General features: G+C 50.3%; 1 protein-coding gene across 2 annotated transcripts in view; it reads right to left on the bottom strand.

Annotated features, from left to right (window-relative positions):
- Positions 1-16,211, bottom strand: part of VDR (vitamin D receptor) — a 55,799-nt gene that overhangs the window by 23,702 nt on the left and 15,886 nt on the right. Inside the window, exons 2-3 of one of the 2 annotated variants that reach the window (XM_081589127.1) lie at positions 11,793-11,874; positions 8,386-8,533 (exon numbers count right to left, since the gene is read on the bottom strand). In XM_081589127.1, coding sequence (XP_081445253.1) covers positions 8,386-8,531 — 146 coding nt within the window. In that variant the 5' untranslated portion in view covers positions 8,532-8,533; positions 11,793-11,874. The remainder of the gene's footprint in view (positions 1-8,385; positions 8,534-11,792; positions 11,875-16,211) is intronic. The other variant, XM_081589126.1, reaches the window with a different exon arrangement.

Genomic DNA, 16,211 nt, shown 5'->3' with positions numbered 1-16,211 from the left:
TCAGTCGTGTCTAACACTTTGTGACCCCATGGAACTGTAGCCCACCAGGCTCCTCTGTCTGTGGGATTCTGCAGACAAGAATACTGGAGTGGGTAGCCATTGCCTTCTCCAGGGACTCTTCCTGACCCAGGGATTGAGCCTGAGTCTCCAACATTGCAGGCTGATTCTTTACTGTCCGAGTCACCAGGGAAGTCCAAGAATACTGAAGTGGGTAGCCATTTCCTTCTCCAGGGGTTCTTCCCAGCCCAGGGATGGAACCTGGCTCTCCCGCATTGCGGGCAGATTCTTTACCGTCTGAGCCACCAGGGAAGGCCTTAGGCATGTGAGTTCTTAGCTTCTTGGATACTGTTTCATCCCCAGAAACTCAAGGAGCCTGATGAAGCTGAGCCCATAGGCAGAAGGTTCCAGGCAGCTGGCCCTTGAGAACAGCTCAAGGCAAAGGATACCCAGTCACCTGGGAAATAGCTGCTGTTGGCTTTGGACCTCAGCCCCTGGTACTCTCCCATCACAGCCCTCATATCTAAGGAGCCACCAGCAGACTGGGCAATACGGGAAGGCGGGGGTGTTGGCTATTTGGTGGTTTACCCCCAGCCAGCCCCTGCAGTGACCCCCCCCAGGGAAAGACTGCAGCCCCAAGATCTTGCCTGTGGAAACAGAAAGCCTTTCTCCTTGTGCCTGAATATGTTTACTGCAGCTTCCCAGAGGAAGAGAAGAACATGTAAGCACCTCAGGTAGCCTGAAATGAGACGCATCTGTGTATTCCAGGACCAGATCCCCCTTCACTCCTTTCTCTCTTTCTCATCTGGTGGTTTCTGAGGTGCCATCTGTCACCATAAATGCTCAGGCCCCAGAATGACCATGATTCTCTAAACCTACTTAGGGACCAGAAGTTTCTAATTAGAGAAAACTCTCAATTCCTTTTTTTTTTTTTTAACAGCCAGGTATTTTGCCTGGGGTGGGTAGCTGAGAGGCAGCTGAGAGGCTGCTCTGTCCTCCCACCCACTGTCTTGTGTGGCTCACAGTCACCCTGTTCTTCTTCGAGAGCCATGGTCACCAAAAAGAACACGCATCATGGTACCTCTAGACCTGTGAGCCGAAGCCTCTCACAGCCCTGCACTGGGGCCCGAGAGCTTCTCAAGGCCCCAGAGGGAAGAGGCCCCCATGTCCTGTCCAGGCTTCTCCTTCCTCAAGCTCTATGGGCCCCACCTCTGACCCTCCTTGGTAGGCACTTCCCTCAACTGCAAATTTGCTTGGAAAGAGAGTTTGAAACGTCATCCTTTTTCTTTCATCTTTCTCATGTTGCAAAGCTGAGGCCTCACCCAGGAGAGCTGGAGCCTGACTTGGCCTGACAGCAGGAGTGGACTCCGAAGAGGCTGGGGTAGGACTCCAAAGGGTGCACAGCTAGGTTAAAAGATGCTGGGGGCGGGGACCCGTGTCCTTACTTTCAACCGTGTACTTGGAGTATGAAGCCCAAGAGAACTGAGATAGAAAGAGAAGGAAGAAGAGGACCAAGACCATGACAAGGAGGGAGAAATGGAGAGAAAGGAGGAGGTGGACGGGGAAGAAGAAAGGAGGAGAAGAGGAAGGGAGGGAGAAAGATGTGGCCAAGCACATGACCTCACAGCAGGGCTCAGACCAGGGTAAGAATGCAGCCTGTGCTTCTTACCCTTTGCCACCCCTTGTCCTGGAACCCACCAACCTCGAACTATGTCTCCACATTATTTGAGCAAAGCAGAAAGCAGCCTATGAATGCATGGAGCTCTCAAATTATTATTATGAAAACAGGCAGTAACCAGCCCTCCCTCAGCTCCTCTACAGACAGAATCAGAGGCAAGGAGCTGGATAGTGGCTGGGGAGACAGAGGCTGTGCCTTGTGAAGAACATCATCACGCTCTGGGCTGTGGGGTTCAGCATCCGGGGCAGGGGATGAGGGCAGAAACCTCCCTCACCAACTCTAGCAGCAGACCCAGGCCCTTCCCGGAGCCCAGGTTCTGGAGCAGGCATGTTGGCTGTTTCCCAGGACCATTTCCCTGGGCTCTGAGGCCTAGCTCATCCCATTCCGCCACCTTCTAAGGTCACTCACACACATGTGGCTGTCATCTGGTCTCTGCCCATAAGGAGTCAGGGCAGCCAGACTGGCTAGCTCTGGCTCTGCGCTTGTCCTCAAGATCCAGACCCCGCCCTGCCTTCCTCCCAAAGCTAATTGCCTGTGAGTTGGTTTGGTTTTGAGAAACAAGAGCCTCAGGTTTCCATGGGAGCCCATTTCCTCAGCTGCACTCTCAGCCTCATCCTCTGGGTGGTTGGCAATTACACCCCAGCTCAGGAAAGCGGGGTAGTGGTGGTGCAACCAGGCTAAATATAGATGCAGTTTCTAGAAAGCCGGGGTGAGAGAGGACACTGACCGATTCTTCTGCCAGAGGCCAATTCAGCAAAACATGAGACAGGCAGCTCACAAAAGCATCAGGCACCTGGGCCAGGGTCTCAGGCCTGGGGCGGGAGGGTCCTTCTTGAGTAGGTGATCCCTGCCAGCAGAGACACACCTTGTAAAGGCCAAGACCGGGGCCAAGTGCTAGCTCTGAGCTTTGTCTCTACTGCAGCTCCAGTGTCAGAGAAACTCCAGAGCCTGGTCCAGGTGGAGGTGTCTGCTAGAGCTCCTGATATGAAAGGTCCGTGTGGTCTGATAGTGAGACCCACGGGGTTCACTGTGTGTGGTGACTGCCAGGGCTTCTCAGCGGGTGAGTTAAAAAAGAAAAGCCAACTTTAAGGAAAGGAAAGTTGATGGTATGGAGCACAGGCTTCTTTTTTGGAGAGCAATTCAGCAAGACAGGCATATATTGCTACAGGACAGTTTTGGGTCCAGACCACCGCAATAAAGCCAATATAGCAATAAAGTGAGTCATACAAATGTCTGGTTTCCCAGTGCATGTAGAAGTTATGTTTATGCTGAATTGTGCTCTGTTAAGTGTGCAATTGCACTCCATCTATAAAAACAATGTACACACCTTAATTAAAAAATACCTTCTCACTAAAAACTATTAATTATCATCTGACAATGCAGAATTGCCACAAGCCTTCAATTTGTAAAAAACACAACATTTGTAGAGTGCAATAAAGCAAAACACAGTAAAACAAGATCTTCCTGTGTCTACCAATATGTAAAGTGCACGGAGCCTTTATTCATACAGTAAAGCCATTTTCAGGAGTTCATCCTGGAAATGGGTAGACCAGTCTCATGTAGGGACCTGAGAACTGGATTGAAAAGATTTATTTTTCACTTATGTCCCCTTTGAACTGTCTACATCTTAAAAAAACCCAAAACATTCACAGGAGTTATTCATAGGACCAAATACAGCAACAAATAAACACCACCCTTTGTAACTATTTTAAAAATTTAAGTGAAACACAGGCTTTGATTACATGGATCTGTTTGGGCTTAAATTCTAATGCACAACCTTGGGCAAATTACTTAATCTCCCCATGTCTCATTTTCCACATCTGTAAAATGGAAACAACCCTACAGAGGGGGCGTTGTAAGGATTAAGTAAAGGAAGCAGGACTTTTACTGCACCTTTAGTGCTTAAGCACTAAATAAAGGGAAGGGAGAGGAACTGGCAGGCAGGGGCAGTGGGAGGGAGTGCTGACGGGTGGCTGAAGAGAGCAGTGTGTAACCTTCCCATAAGAATCCGAGACCAGCACATCTCCACTAACTCTCAGCCTGCCTGGTGTGGGGTTCCATAGGCAGAGAGGCTCGAAACGTATCATCGTGTCATATGTTGTTGCTTCTGATGTCTAGACCCACAGCCCTCTGTGAGTTACAGTGACCAATGTCCAGTTTCTCTGAGTGCCAATCAGGTCCCACAGAGTTCCTGACTGACATGAGGGTCTCTAGAGCTCCCTGGACAAGCCCTTGCTTTCTCATATCTGATATTTAACTCCTGTTTGGGGACCTTTTACCAGAGACTCTTGCTGACACGTCACAGTTACGTATGTTCCAGGTCCCACAATAGAGGATAGGAGAGGACTATCTGTTCTCAGAAACTGCAAAGGAACAGTGATAAAAGCCACCAGTTATCTAGAGCCTTCTCTTCCAGCACTTTACATATTCTCTCTGATGCTCTCAACAGCCTAGTGGGATAGGTATCCTCCCAATTTTACAGGTGGTACAAAAAGGCAATGGGAAGTGAAATAATTTGCTTGGTGTCACACAGCTAAAAAGTGTGAAAACTGACATTAGAATCAAGATTGGTTGGATTCCAAAGCCTCTGGGATTCTTATGTAATACGGTCTTTAACATAAATCTACCATATCTCAATTCCAGCTGAAGCAGGTGTCAAAAGTCTGCCCTCCCAGAGTCCACAGGCAGGAAGCAGGTGCTGTTTGAAGGACTCATGTAGGACAGAGAAGCACAGAGGCAGGACTCGAGATGGGCAGGTTGGAAGTGGGGGTGACCTCTGCCCATCCTCTCCATGGGCACCTCTATTGCCAGGGCATGGAAAGGATTCCCAGGGTGCGCAGAGAGGGAATTCACAGTGAGCCCTGAGGAGAGCTGGGTTCCTAAAGAAATAAAACTGACCAGAAAGAAATGTTCAGGGAGCTGCCTTTCTTGACACCTCCAGTGGCGTCCCCTCTCCAAATATCTGGCTTCTCCACCCAAACTTCCAAACATCACTCTTGGCTGCTCTGAACATGACCCTTTCATTCTCTTCCATTCACATCCTTGAGCAGCTGCCAAGCTGACCTGGACAAAGTTCTCTCTAGCAACACTGACCTCTTGGTGACTGATTCACTTGTGCCCACAGAACACCCTGGGTGGTCACTCCTCGCCTCTTGATTTACTCTACTGCCTTTAGGCACTTTGAGTCACTGGATACCTGCCCCATTTCTGTTCCTCCCGTCACATCACAGGTCCTGCAAATATCATTTGGGTGAACTTCCTGAGAGCCAGAACATTCCTCATGTTCCTGGCTCCTCACCAGCCTACACTTCCCCAAACCCATCATTAATGAGTTCCCTGAGCACCTAGGGGCTCACGAATAAAGAGGCATTTCTCCACATCGTCTTTGTCAGCTTGGCACTTACTGCACATATCAGCTTCATGGTGTCCTGATGAGGAGGAAAGCGACAACATAGAGAGGCAAACGGTGATCTGTTTCTCAGGCTTGCCTTCCAGGCAAGGATTTTAAACTTCACCATATTCTTCATTCTCTTCATCAAAGGGGTCTTTCTGATTTCCTTCCCATCCTTTACACCTTCCCTTATATTAGAATCTGGACAAAGCCATTCATGACCAGAGATTCATCCACAGATCATCACTCGCTCTCTCTCTATATATATCTTTATCTATCTATCTATATATTTATGCTTTATAGTAGACCTACATATATCCCCCCTGTGGCTCTTGCTCATGATTTGGTTGTTAACATTGTTCAGTCACCTAGGAGTGTCCTACTCTTTGCGACCCCATGGCATGCAGCACACCAGGCCTCTCTGTCCCTCACCATCTCCCAGAGTTTGCCCAAGTTCATGCCTATTGCATAGGTGATGCCATCCAGCCATCTCATCCTCTGTCATCCTCTTCTCCTTCTGCCTTCAATCTTTCCCAGCATAAATGTCTTTTCCAATGAGTTGGCTTTTTGCACCAGGTTGCCAAAATATTGGAGTTTCAGCTTCAGCATTACTCCTTCCAATGAGTATTCAGAGTCTTCTCCAGCAACACAGTTTGAAAGCATCAATTCTTCGGAGCTCTGCCTTCTTTATGGTCCAGCTCTCAAAACCCTACATGACTACTGGAAAGACCACAGCCTTGACTATAGGGATTTTTGTTGGCAAAGTGATGTCTTTGCCTTTCAACATATTAGGTTAACATATTACCAAGACATATAACCATCTAGAAGCCCGTCCATGCCAACCTTTTATTCTCACTGGAAATAGCATCTTTCTCTATGGATTGCATGTATTCCAGAGGAGCAGGAAGCACAAACAACATGAAATGGCTTGCAGGAGTAACTGGCTGGCAATAGTCTCTAATTCTTGACCAGAGGTCAATAGAGCCAACCAACCCCCATAATCATACTTTGGTTTGATTATGAGTCTTAGACTTGCTGCAATGACCACAACTCGCTTCTAGAGCGATTTAGTTTGATTTAGAAGTCACTCAAACACTAAATGGTCAAATGGGCTTATACCCCAGGGGTTAGAATATAGACAGTGGCTCAACCCTAAGGTAATGCTTTTTCCTTGAGAACTGATCTTGCAGGGCTGAGAGAGCTTCTGGAGAGCGAGGAGTTGTGCTATCTTTGTGTTCTCAAGGATGCAGTACCCAACACAGAGAAGGACCTCCTTCTGACAGAGGCCTTCCTACCCAGGATGAGGATTCTGCAGACAGATACAACTGACAATGGAATTCTCAAACACCTATTTGAAACAGACTAAAGTGGAAGATTATCAAATAGTATACGGATGAAGCAAAGGAGGAGAAGTATGTGGAGGGGAGAGAGGAGGAGAAATTATGTACAGACAGTCTATTCTTGCTATTTGTGGTAGTTACATTCATAAAGCCATCATGAATGCTGAATCAGCAAATATTGAATCATTGCTCCTAGGAGAATTTGGATTAGGTTCCTGTGAGCCTCCGGTCACAATGCTTTCATCAATCCATCAGTAAATAACTTTGTTTCATGTGTGTCATCTGTTTAAATGCACCTCATTTAATACATATTGTTGACTCATTAACATTGAACTCACAGCCAACAGCTCTATAGCCCACGTCTAAACAAAGCTTGTCTAACACGTCTTTTCTCTGTAAGGCACCTTCCAGCTTTCACATGCTTAGGAGCACCTAATAGAATGTCAGCACCATGCTTGGGTGCCATCTTACACAGTGAAATCACTATCAAATGGTACAAAGATGCAAAAAGTGTGGCCCTAAATAGACCAAGAACAGGACACTGCTCACAACGTGAGAGTTGAAACAGAAGGCAGAATGTCTGGCTCAGCCTTGGCTGGGAACGCGTGCAATGAGAGACCGAATTTTTCTCCACTCTGCATGTGTCCACAAACACCAGTGCTGCAAGTATTGATCTGGGGATGACAAATAAAGTTCACCAGGTGGTCAGATTTGCAGATATGGATTCCACAAACAATGAGGATCAACTGTGTATATTTATGAAACAGAATTCAAGCTGAACAACAACAGAGATGTTGGCTCTTCAGAAAGTGCAGCCTGGGCTGTCATCAAGGCAGAGGCAGTAAAGTTATAAGGTAGGTGGAGGACAGGGAAGCAAGATAAAAGCAGCTTGCTGGCCATAACGCCAGACCTTGCAGGAAGGAGTAGTGGCTGTCAGTCAGCTCAGACTCTAAGGGGTCTCAGACGGTGGCTCAAGGCAATCAAACTCCAGGCCTGCTAGTTTCAGCCTCAGAGGGCAGGTGAGTCAGGAGCCTGTATTTATAGAGCCCAGGGGTCGCTGAGCTGTGGGGGGACCACCACACAAGTCCTGAGGCCTCTGATTCACACTGCCCTCAGTTCCAGTTCAGGGAAATGGACTCCTTGTTCTGCATTTGATCTGGTCTTTCCTCTGATGGAAAGCCCTGCCGTTAGCTTTACTCACCCCCAGCAAGACTATTATATAGAAGTTCATTTTTGGCTGCCTTCTTCCAGGCTCCATTCTCTTTCTCTCTCCAAAATATGCAAAATGCTAATTTCTCCTGGTTTTGAATCCCACCCTGCCATTCCTCACTTCTGTCTCCTCCATCCCTGGCTCCAGATGGGAATAGCCTTTGTCCAGCTTTTCCAGGACTTTCCCATACAATTTGCACTGGTAATGCTGGGCCTACTTGAAAAGAGAAGAGGCTGCTCTCAGAGAAACTTGCCCTGACCAAACCAGAATGCCTGTGCTTTCCTACACACTCTGACGTTGGCTTTTCAACTTTGATAAGCAAGTTGTGGTGCACAGATCAAGTATGGAGGTCCAACCAGGGATGTCCTTTCCCTTGTTCCAGGGAATGGTTTGATTTGGATGGTGGCCGGAGGGGAGAGGGCGGGGGTGCGTGCTCTGAGGCCAAGTTCCTGGGGCTCCTAGAGGCCATGCCCGTCTCTTGGACTAGGAAACTGATCATCAATGGTATGAGGTTCACTCTGGAAGGACATGGGTGGGTGCAGGGAGCTGTGTGTCAAGGGATGATGGAAGGATGGGGGCTCACATGTCACCCTGGAAGCAGTTGGGCCAGAAGAAAAGCTGGAGCTGAGGGCAGGGGAGGAAGAAACAACTCTGTTGCCCCGGGGGTCTGTGAGAACAGGACAAGGAAGGAGACGCAGAACATGCAGGGTCTCTTCGCGGGAAACCCTGCTCCTCTCCCCGCTGCTCCTCGCCCTTGCAGGGGACTCACCTGAAGAAGCCTTTGCAGCCTTCGCAGGTCATAGCATTGAAATGGAAGCCGGTGGCTCGGTCCCCACACACCCCGCAGATCCGAGGCACGTTCCGGTCGAAGTCTCCGGGGTCAGGTAAGGAAGTGCTGGCCGCAGTCGCCTCCATGGCTGCAAGAACAGCAGGCGGGGATGAGGCCGCTGGCAGCCTTTCTGCTGGGAGCCTAGCAAAGCCGAGCTGCTCCCCAGGGCCGAGGTCTCGTTGGGACCCTGGGCGCCCTCCCTTCGTGGCTCTGGGTACCACCAGCTCTCCCTCCTGAGGCTGCTGGCCACAAGCAGAAGCGGGTCCCCCCGACAGGCTGGAGCACGTCTGCAGGGGGCGCTGTGGCGATGCTCATCGCGTGGCCTGGCGTCAAAGCGCAGAGGACCAAAGGCCGTGTCTGGTGCCTATGGCAGGGCCCATTTGGGTGCCCTAGGGGTCCTGCCTCTCTGTGTCCCACTGTCCTCATCTGAAGAATGAGTTTTACTTCACTGGGTGTGAGGAAGGTTCTTGTGAATGATACGCACACCATTGGCCTCAGCTGCACCTCAGCAGTGGACCTGCTGCAGGTCAGAGGCCTCTTTGCCCAGGGTCCCCTCCAAAAGGGAAGGGAGGCCTCCAACAGCCTTGTACACAGAGGGACACCCTTAGCCCCTCTATACTTGAGGGCGAGGGAAAGAGGACAGGTTACCTGCCCACAGCAGACCCTGTCATGCCAGCTCCAAGCAGCCCCACGGCTCAGGACGGACAGCCTGGTGTCCTTGCTGTCCTGGTACCAAGGTCATCAAAGCCTTCCCCCTCCCCTCTCTCCCTTCAATGTAAATTCAACACATTGTTCTGATTGTCCTTCTGAGTACTGTGAGTCGTATACCAGGAACTAATTTTGTTTTCAGAGGCTGCTTTTATAGCCATTATCATCTAGAGATGGATTTTGCACTTGAAGAAGGAGGGGAAAGAGACAGAGGGGACAAAATATAATAGCTCTGGGAGAGCCTTCTCAGGAAGCAGCTGACAAGCCTTCCCTTAGGCAAGCTGGGACCTCGGCTTCACCTGCTGCCTCCAATCCTGCTGGCTGCTAGCTCAGGGCTATGTCTGGGGTCCTTCCTGCCTGGTGAAAGGTTTCAGACTGGGCTGCCTCCCAGTTTTATCTGAGTCCTCACAAAGGTCACTACAGGTTTAAGTGCCTTGGCCTCAGGGCAGGACAGCAGGAAAACAAGGACAGAAGGAAAACAAGTGAGAAAGTCAGTGGTGAGGGGCCAAGCACTCTGTCCCCTCCCACACCACAGTGCCACGTCCTCCCACTGAGGTGAGAAAGGTAGCTTCCAGGGGCCCCTGGGGGCTCCGAGCTTCTTTCCAATGACTAGACCTGAGCCGAGGTACATCAAAGACCAGTAGTAGGGTCTTATTTCAGTCCATCTTCAACTTACTCCAATGAGGCAAGTACTATTATCATTATTATTGTTATTATTGTTGTTGCTGTTATTTGGCTTGCAGCACCCCAGTTCCCTGACCAAGGATTGAACCTGTGCCCCCTGCAGTAGAAGCATGGAGTTCCAACCACTGGACCTCCAAGTAAGTCCCGAAGCAAGTACTACTATTATTACTCGTTACAGAGGAGGCCCAGAGAAGCCCAAACATTGAGGTTCTCTAGCAACTACAGTTACCAAATGCACAAAACAAAGACTTAATATTGCAAAAAATAATCCACGAAGAGTTTTAAGCTAAAGGAAAGAGATGGGACAGATAAGGACAGGTACTGTCAGTCCTGAAGGGGTAGAGGGGCCCTGAGCGCAGACAGACCTAGCAGATCTCCAACTTTCTCTTTCAGCTTTTCTTTTCCTGGGAACTTTAATAACAGTGACCCTGTTGCCCAGCCTAATCATAGCAAGGTTGATACTTGTTAAGCTCTAATGTTTTTATATACATACATGCACAGAGACAGAGAGAGAAACACTTAAAAAAAAAAGAACAAAGGAATGATTGACAGAAACTTTGGAGGGAGTGAGATTGGGGAGTACTTGCAGAGGCATTATGTACTAGCCATATTCAATTTCTTTGAGTGGCAGGTATTATGGTGTATATGTGTGTGTGTGTGTGTTTAGTTGCTAAGTCGTGTCTGCCTCTTTGCAACTCCACAGACTGTAGCCCACCAGGCTCCTCTGTGGGATTTCCCAGGCAAGAAAACTGGAGTGGGTTGCCATTTCCTTCTCCAGGGGATTTTCCAGACCCAGGAATTGAACCTGTGCTTCTTCCTCCATTGGCAGGCAGATTCTTTACCACAGAGCCACCTGGGAAGCCCCATTACTACTACTACTACTACTAAAATACTATTATCTGTTTTATATGCTCGTCTGTATATATAAAACATTGCCTAATTGTTAAAACAAAAATAAAAGAGAGGGTGCCTTTTGTTTGTCAGCCTTGTCCCCACAGCCCATAGGAAGTCTATGCTCCAGGCTTCTGGAGCATGACATACACATCCAAAGAATGGGCAGGGACCCCAGAGGCCCTATACCATGGTGGGACAGGAGGAGAAACTGTCTAGGATGCCTGTGGCTTAACCCTAGGTCAGCTGAGATGTTGCAACTCCCTGTCATGGTGATGTTGCTACAGACTCTGTGTCATTCAGTGGCCAAACATCTGGTGGATTTGGTGGAAAAAAAAGAAATTAAATGTGGGGGTGGGGGGAAATCAGTCAAATCAGTCTAACAAGTATTCAGCATCATCTGGGCTCACGGAAGATGCGATGACGCAAGAGAGTTGGCAGAATGCGACAACACAGCACCACAACTGTGCCTTCCTGTAACAGGGTGATGTCAGGAGGGTTACTGGCCCCCAAAGTGGGGCCCCAGGCACTGGGTTAGGCCCGACCGAAGGCTGGGCCCAGCAGTCAGAGGCCCACAGTGAGTAGGACAATTTCAGGTGAACTGAGAGACAACTCAGCCCTGCCTAGGGTTCCATGCTGCTACCAAGGAGCCAGACTCAGGACCAGAGTCCAGAAGTGGAGAAGAAGTCCAGGCATCTATGGCCTGAGAGCTGGTAGTACTAGGAATGGAGGGCAGAGATTGCGGAAGGCAGGAGAGACAAAGGAGATGGGAGTTGGGCTGGAAATATGGCCATGCTCATGACCCCTGGGGTCCTGGCCTGGGTGTCTGCAAGCCCCTCCCTCTGAGCCCCCACCCCAACCTGGGCCCAGCTCAGCGTCTCAGCTTCGGGCTGCTGTGGACTCTGCTGACACGGGATGGACCCACCCATATCTGCCAAAGGCAGGGAGTATCTCTTCCTCCCTCTGATCACCGCCTTCCTATTTGCCCCCACCCAACATCCCTGCCTCCCTCACCCCTCAAAAACAAAAAGCCCAGAGGTTGTGGCTGAGGAGGAAACACCCACCTGTAGGAGCAGGGGGACAGGGAAGTCGGGCCAAGGGGTGCCCTTCTGTGAGGGCTCGCAGATGCTTCCAACCAAAAGGACTCTGAAATGTAAAGAGGGAAATAAATGCTTTATGTACAGCCCTGTGTTGATCTCACCACTGGAGCTCTAGAGGGCTCATCAGGGAGGATGTGAGCCTCTTTCCAGGGACTTTGGTCCTCAGAATGGGGACTGAAAACTGGACAGGAGTGATCTGTTGGGGGCTGATGTGCCATGTCATCACTGGCTGGGCTGAAGGGGCAGGAACCCAGCCAGCAGCCGGGAACCACCCTCTCTTGAGGGGGGGCGTGAGCAGCGTCCGGCAGGAGGGCAGATGGAAGCAGCCTCCTTGCTGCAGAGGGTGTCAGGAGCTCGACTGCTCCCGCGGGCCCCACCCCAGGTTTTAGGGATGCTCAGAGGAGCAGGGTGACCTGGCAGGCTCTGCAGAGCGGGAAGGAGACCGGTGCCTGGACACTGGGGACAGTGTAGTCAGGCCTGGCCTCTTGGGATGGCTTCAAAGACAGGTGTCTGGGATATACGGTTTGTGGAGACTGGGTGTAGGTGGAACAGGTGCTGCAGGGGTTAAATACAGCCATGTACGGCTTTCAAACAGGATGTTTTCTGCCACTTTTAGCTCTTTCCCAGACATGCTCAACACCCCCGGCCTTGGCGAAGCCTGAAGGTGGGCTGACTCTGGTGTCCAGACTCTGGGTCTTAGTGGTGTGATGGGTCACCAAGCTGGGGCTGGTCGAATTTCACCCTTTCCACTTTCACCCACACCCAGCACTACTTGTCTACCCAGACATACACACACGCGTGCACATACACACACACGCACACTCTTCCTCTCTTTGCTGACACCAGTAGGAAGTAGCTGGGGAGATAATAGGTACACAGGTGTCTGACCCTGAGCCCTGGAAAGGCCTTTAAGGCAAACCCCCGATGGGGAAGGTTCAGACCCTCAGCTTTTGTTTCTCTGCCTCCTAGTGGTCCGACTAGGCAGAGGTGGGGAGAGCCCAAGGAGCATCCAGACCTGGGCTCAGTCCTAGGACTGCCAGCCCCCTGACCCATGTGTCCCCCAGGAACATGTGAGCAGAGTGTCAGTGGACCCTACTGAGATAACGTGGACATGGCTGACCCCCTCCCAAAGACCGTGGGTGGAGGAGGGATACCTGCCGGGCATAGGCATGTTGCCACTGCCCCCAGGCTCTCCTCTGCTCCCTCTGCTTGTACTGCCCAAGGTTCCCAGCCAACCAGGCTCTTCGGGATCCTACCCCACGGCCTTGCCAATCTCCCAGACTCCTCTTGGCTTGCTCCGCAGGAATTCTGAGGTGAGGGCCAATTTGGTATAGAAAGGACCACTGCCCTCAGCTCCTAAGACACTCAGAAGTCAGATCTGAGATCCAAGTAGCTCGCCATCCCTGAACTTACAGAGAAAGCATATGCGTATCTACCATGTGCCAGACTGCTAAGCTTCCCACCTGGGATCTCATGCAACCTCCTAACAATCCTGCAAGATGCAGAGTAGTCCCATTTTATAGATGGCAAAACCAAACTCCCGGTAGGGCACTTTGAGACTTGCCCAGGGTCCCACGGCCAGGCCAGCAGTGAAGCCAGGGACCAGGCAAGGATGGGCTGCCTGCAATAAAGGGCGGCCCTCTTCTCCTCCCTACTCTTCCAGCCCAGTGATAACCACTGACAGGGGCGCTAGTACTCACTCCCGCCCTGCTCCAGATTCCTCCTGTGCACTCACTCATTAATCCTCATAACAACCTCTAGGCATGGAGAAACTGAGGCACAGAGAAGATGATTATCTTTGGAGCCCAGATTTGAACCGAAGCAGCTGAGCCCCGCGTCTCCACTCTGCCACCTTTCCTAAGGGACATAGCTCAGTGGTTTCCTCCCCCTAAGCCCTGGACGCCCCTCACCTCCACAAAGTCAGGGAGGAATGGACAGGACCATCCCCAGGTCACCATGGAAGAACATCATGGCTCTTTTCCTCTCAAGGCTCCCAAATCAGCCAGGATCTCTCTTCATTCTGGCAACCCCTCTCATCCAGGAAAACCCCCATCAAAAGGTGGAGCTCTCCTGCCCAGGCAACTTTGCACTACTGGGTGCTCCTTATAGGAAAGATGGTCCTGTAGGTCCAAGTTCACAGAAAGTGGGGCAAAGACACAGGGTAAAAAAACGACAAGTGGAAAAAAACAACTTAATACTACCCCCTTTGCCACATCATACAACCCCCACCCCCAATTCATGTTCTGAGTATGAGAACATCCCACTACCTTTGCTGGGACTGTCCCCAAAGCCACCCCCTCCTGCCCCTGCCTTAGAAATACCCATGCCCCTAGCACTGAGCCTCAGAGAAGCAGGGGGGGAGTGGTTCAGCTCTGCAGAAAGCCCCTGGCTTCCACTCCTCCAGGCTCTGCATCCCACATCAAAACCCCTGCCTGAGTCTGACCCCAGGTCTGACCCTGCTTAGCAAGAAATGAGGAGATAACATGTTTCCTTCCAGTCATCGAAGCCACAATCACTTCTCCCACACATCTGCCTGGCAGCTCACACAGCAGGCACCCCGTCTTCCAGCGGCTTCTGCTGAATGGACATCCCCAGGCAGAGTTTCGCTTAAGACAGTCTCCTGGGGTTGGGGCTGCAGGGTATCTGGAGCAGAGCTCTCATAAGACAAGGATCAAATTGCCGCTGGGCCGGGTTTAACTCTGCGGCAGTCACTGGACCTCCTCGGACTCCTGAGGGTGGCAAAGCTATGGCTCTGGGGGGACCAAGCAGTGGACAGAGGTTTGACTTCTAAGGTCTTTTCCAGGTCTGAAAGTGTACAACTCCCAGGCTGAATTCCCACCATGATGAGGCCTTAAGATTAGTCAGGAATGAAATTCCCTCACTGAGTTCTCTCCCCGACCCTCCCAGGAACAGGTGAGGCCCCTTCACCCTCAGATGCTAAGGCCCAGGAAGAACAGGAGGGATGTGGCCCCTTGCAAGGGTCCTGTGGGGGCTGGGAGCCCAGGAGCAGGCTCCCGGCGCAGCTAAGCGGGACTGCGCCGCTTCTGATGGACTGATCAGAACGGGTTTTCTAACTGTGGACATTAGCTCAAAGCTCAAAGCTCCCTCTCCTTCTAGAAAGAAATGGAAAGCTATGTGATTTCCCAGCAGAGGAGGAGAAAATTCCTCCTCTTCCTAAAATTGGCACACATGGAGTCAACCACACACCGGGCTGTCTCTGGAGGGGATGAGCCTGTGCACACGCCAGCCACAATTGCACATGGGCTTATGCGTGCACGCCCGTTTCTTGCTGTTTTCATTTCATCATCCTTGCAACTCTGCCCATAGAGTTCTGAACACTGTATGACCTACCCAATTTTTTACTTATCATCTCTTTATTCTAGTATAACTTAGGCTCAGCTTAGTCTCATGGCCAGTTGGGGTCATGCCCTTTCTTCCTTCTCTCCCATCCCCAACATATACCCACATTGTTTTTCCAGAACAGTCTCAGCATTTGCCTTCCAGAAGAAGCTCAGAGGGAACAGAGTGGACATGAGAGCAAGGAGAGAGGAAAGTGCACTGCAGTTAGAACTCAGCCTAACTCTTTCCTCCTCCACCATCTCCTCAGTTCCTACTCACACACACACACACACACACACACACACACACACACACACACGCACATTTTAAATATGGTGAGAGTGCTTGGAAATTATTTTCTGCAGACTACAACATCCAAAGTAAAACCCAATGGATACCAGTCATCTCAAAATATCTCAAGATTGAAAGGAAACTTAACATCACCTAGTCCAACCATTTTAAACTCCTTCTATAATATTCTAGCCTATATTTAAATATCTTTTCTGTTGGAGAACTATCTCCCAGGCCAACCCATTCTCTTTGGATGGCTCTATGCTTAGAAAGTTTTTCATTATGCACAGATGAAAGAGCCCCAATAGTTTTCAACTACTAGTCCTAGACCAGCTCTTCACAGCCATCTAAGAGGAACCTATCAGGCCATTCCCACACGGTCTCTTGAGGAGGGATCAACAGGGCCACCATATGACGCCACCACACACAGTAGAAAAAGTAACCCATTCCTCACCTGCTGGAAAATTGTCGTGAAAAAATAGAAAAACTCTGTAAAGTTTTTGATGCAAGTGAGGTTTCAGGGGAGAAGCAGAGGAAGCTAGCCTGGCTACATTTCATTTTGATTTAGACTTCATACACATCCCAGGTATGGTCATGATTCCCACTAGGGCAGTGAATAAGATGGTGAATGCAGACAGTGTCTGCCTCCTTGGCCTTCACCTGGAAAGAAGCTTCCAGCCCAAGAAAAGGGCCTGTGGAAGAATGTGAGTAGCTATATAACCTCTTCTAAGCTTTCCTGCCACCTCCATCTCA

This window comes from Giraffa tippelskirchi, chromosome 4 (genome assembly GCF_054371585.1).
Source record: "Giraffa tippelskirchi isolate mGirTip1 chromosome 4, T2T-mGirTip1v1.2.pri, whole genome shotgun sequence".
In the NCBI taxonomy this organism is placed as follows: domain Eukaryota; kingdom Metazoa; phylum Chordata; class Mammalia; order Artiodactyla; family Giraffidae; genus Giraffa; species Giraffa tippelskirchi.
Note: the sequence above shows the minus strand (reverse complement) of the source record. Positions and strands in the feature narration are given on the sequence as shown.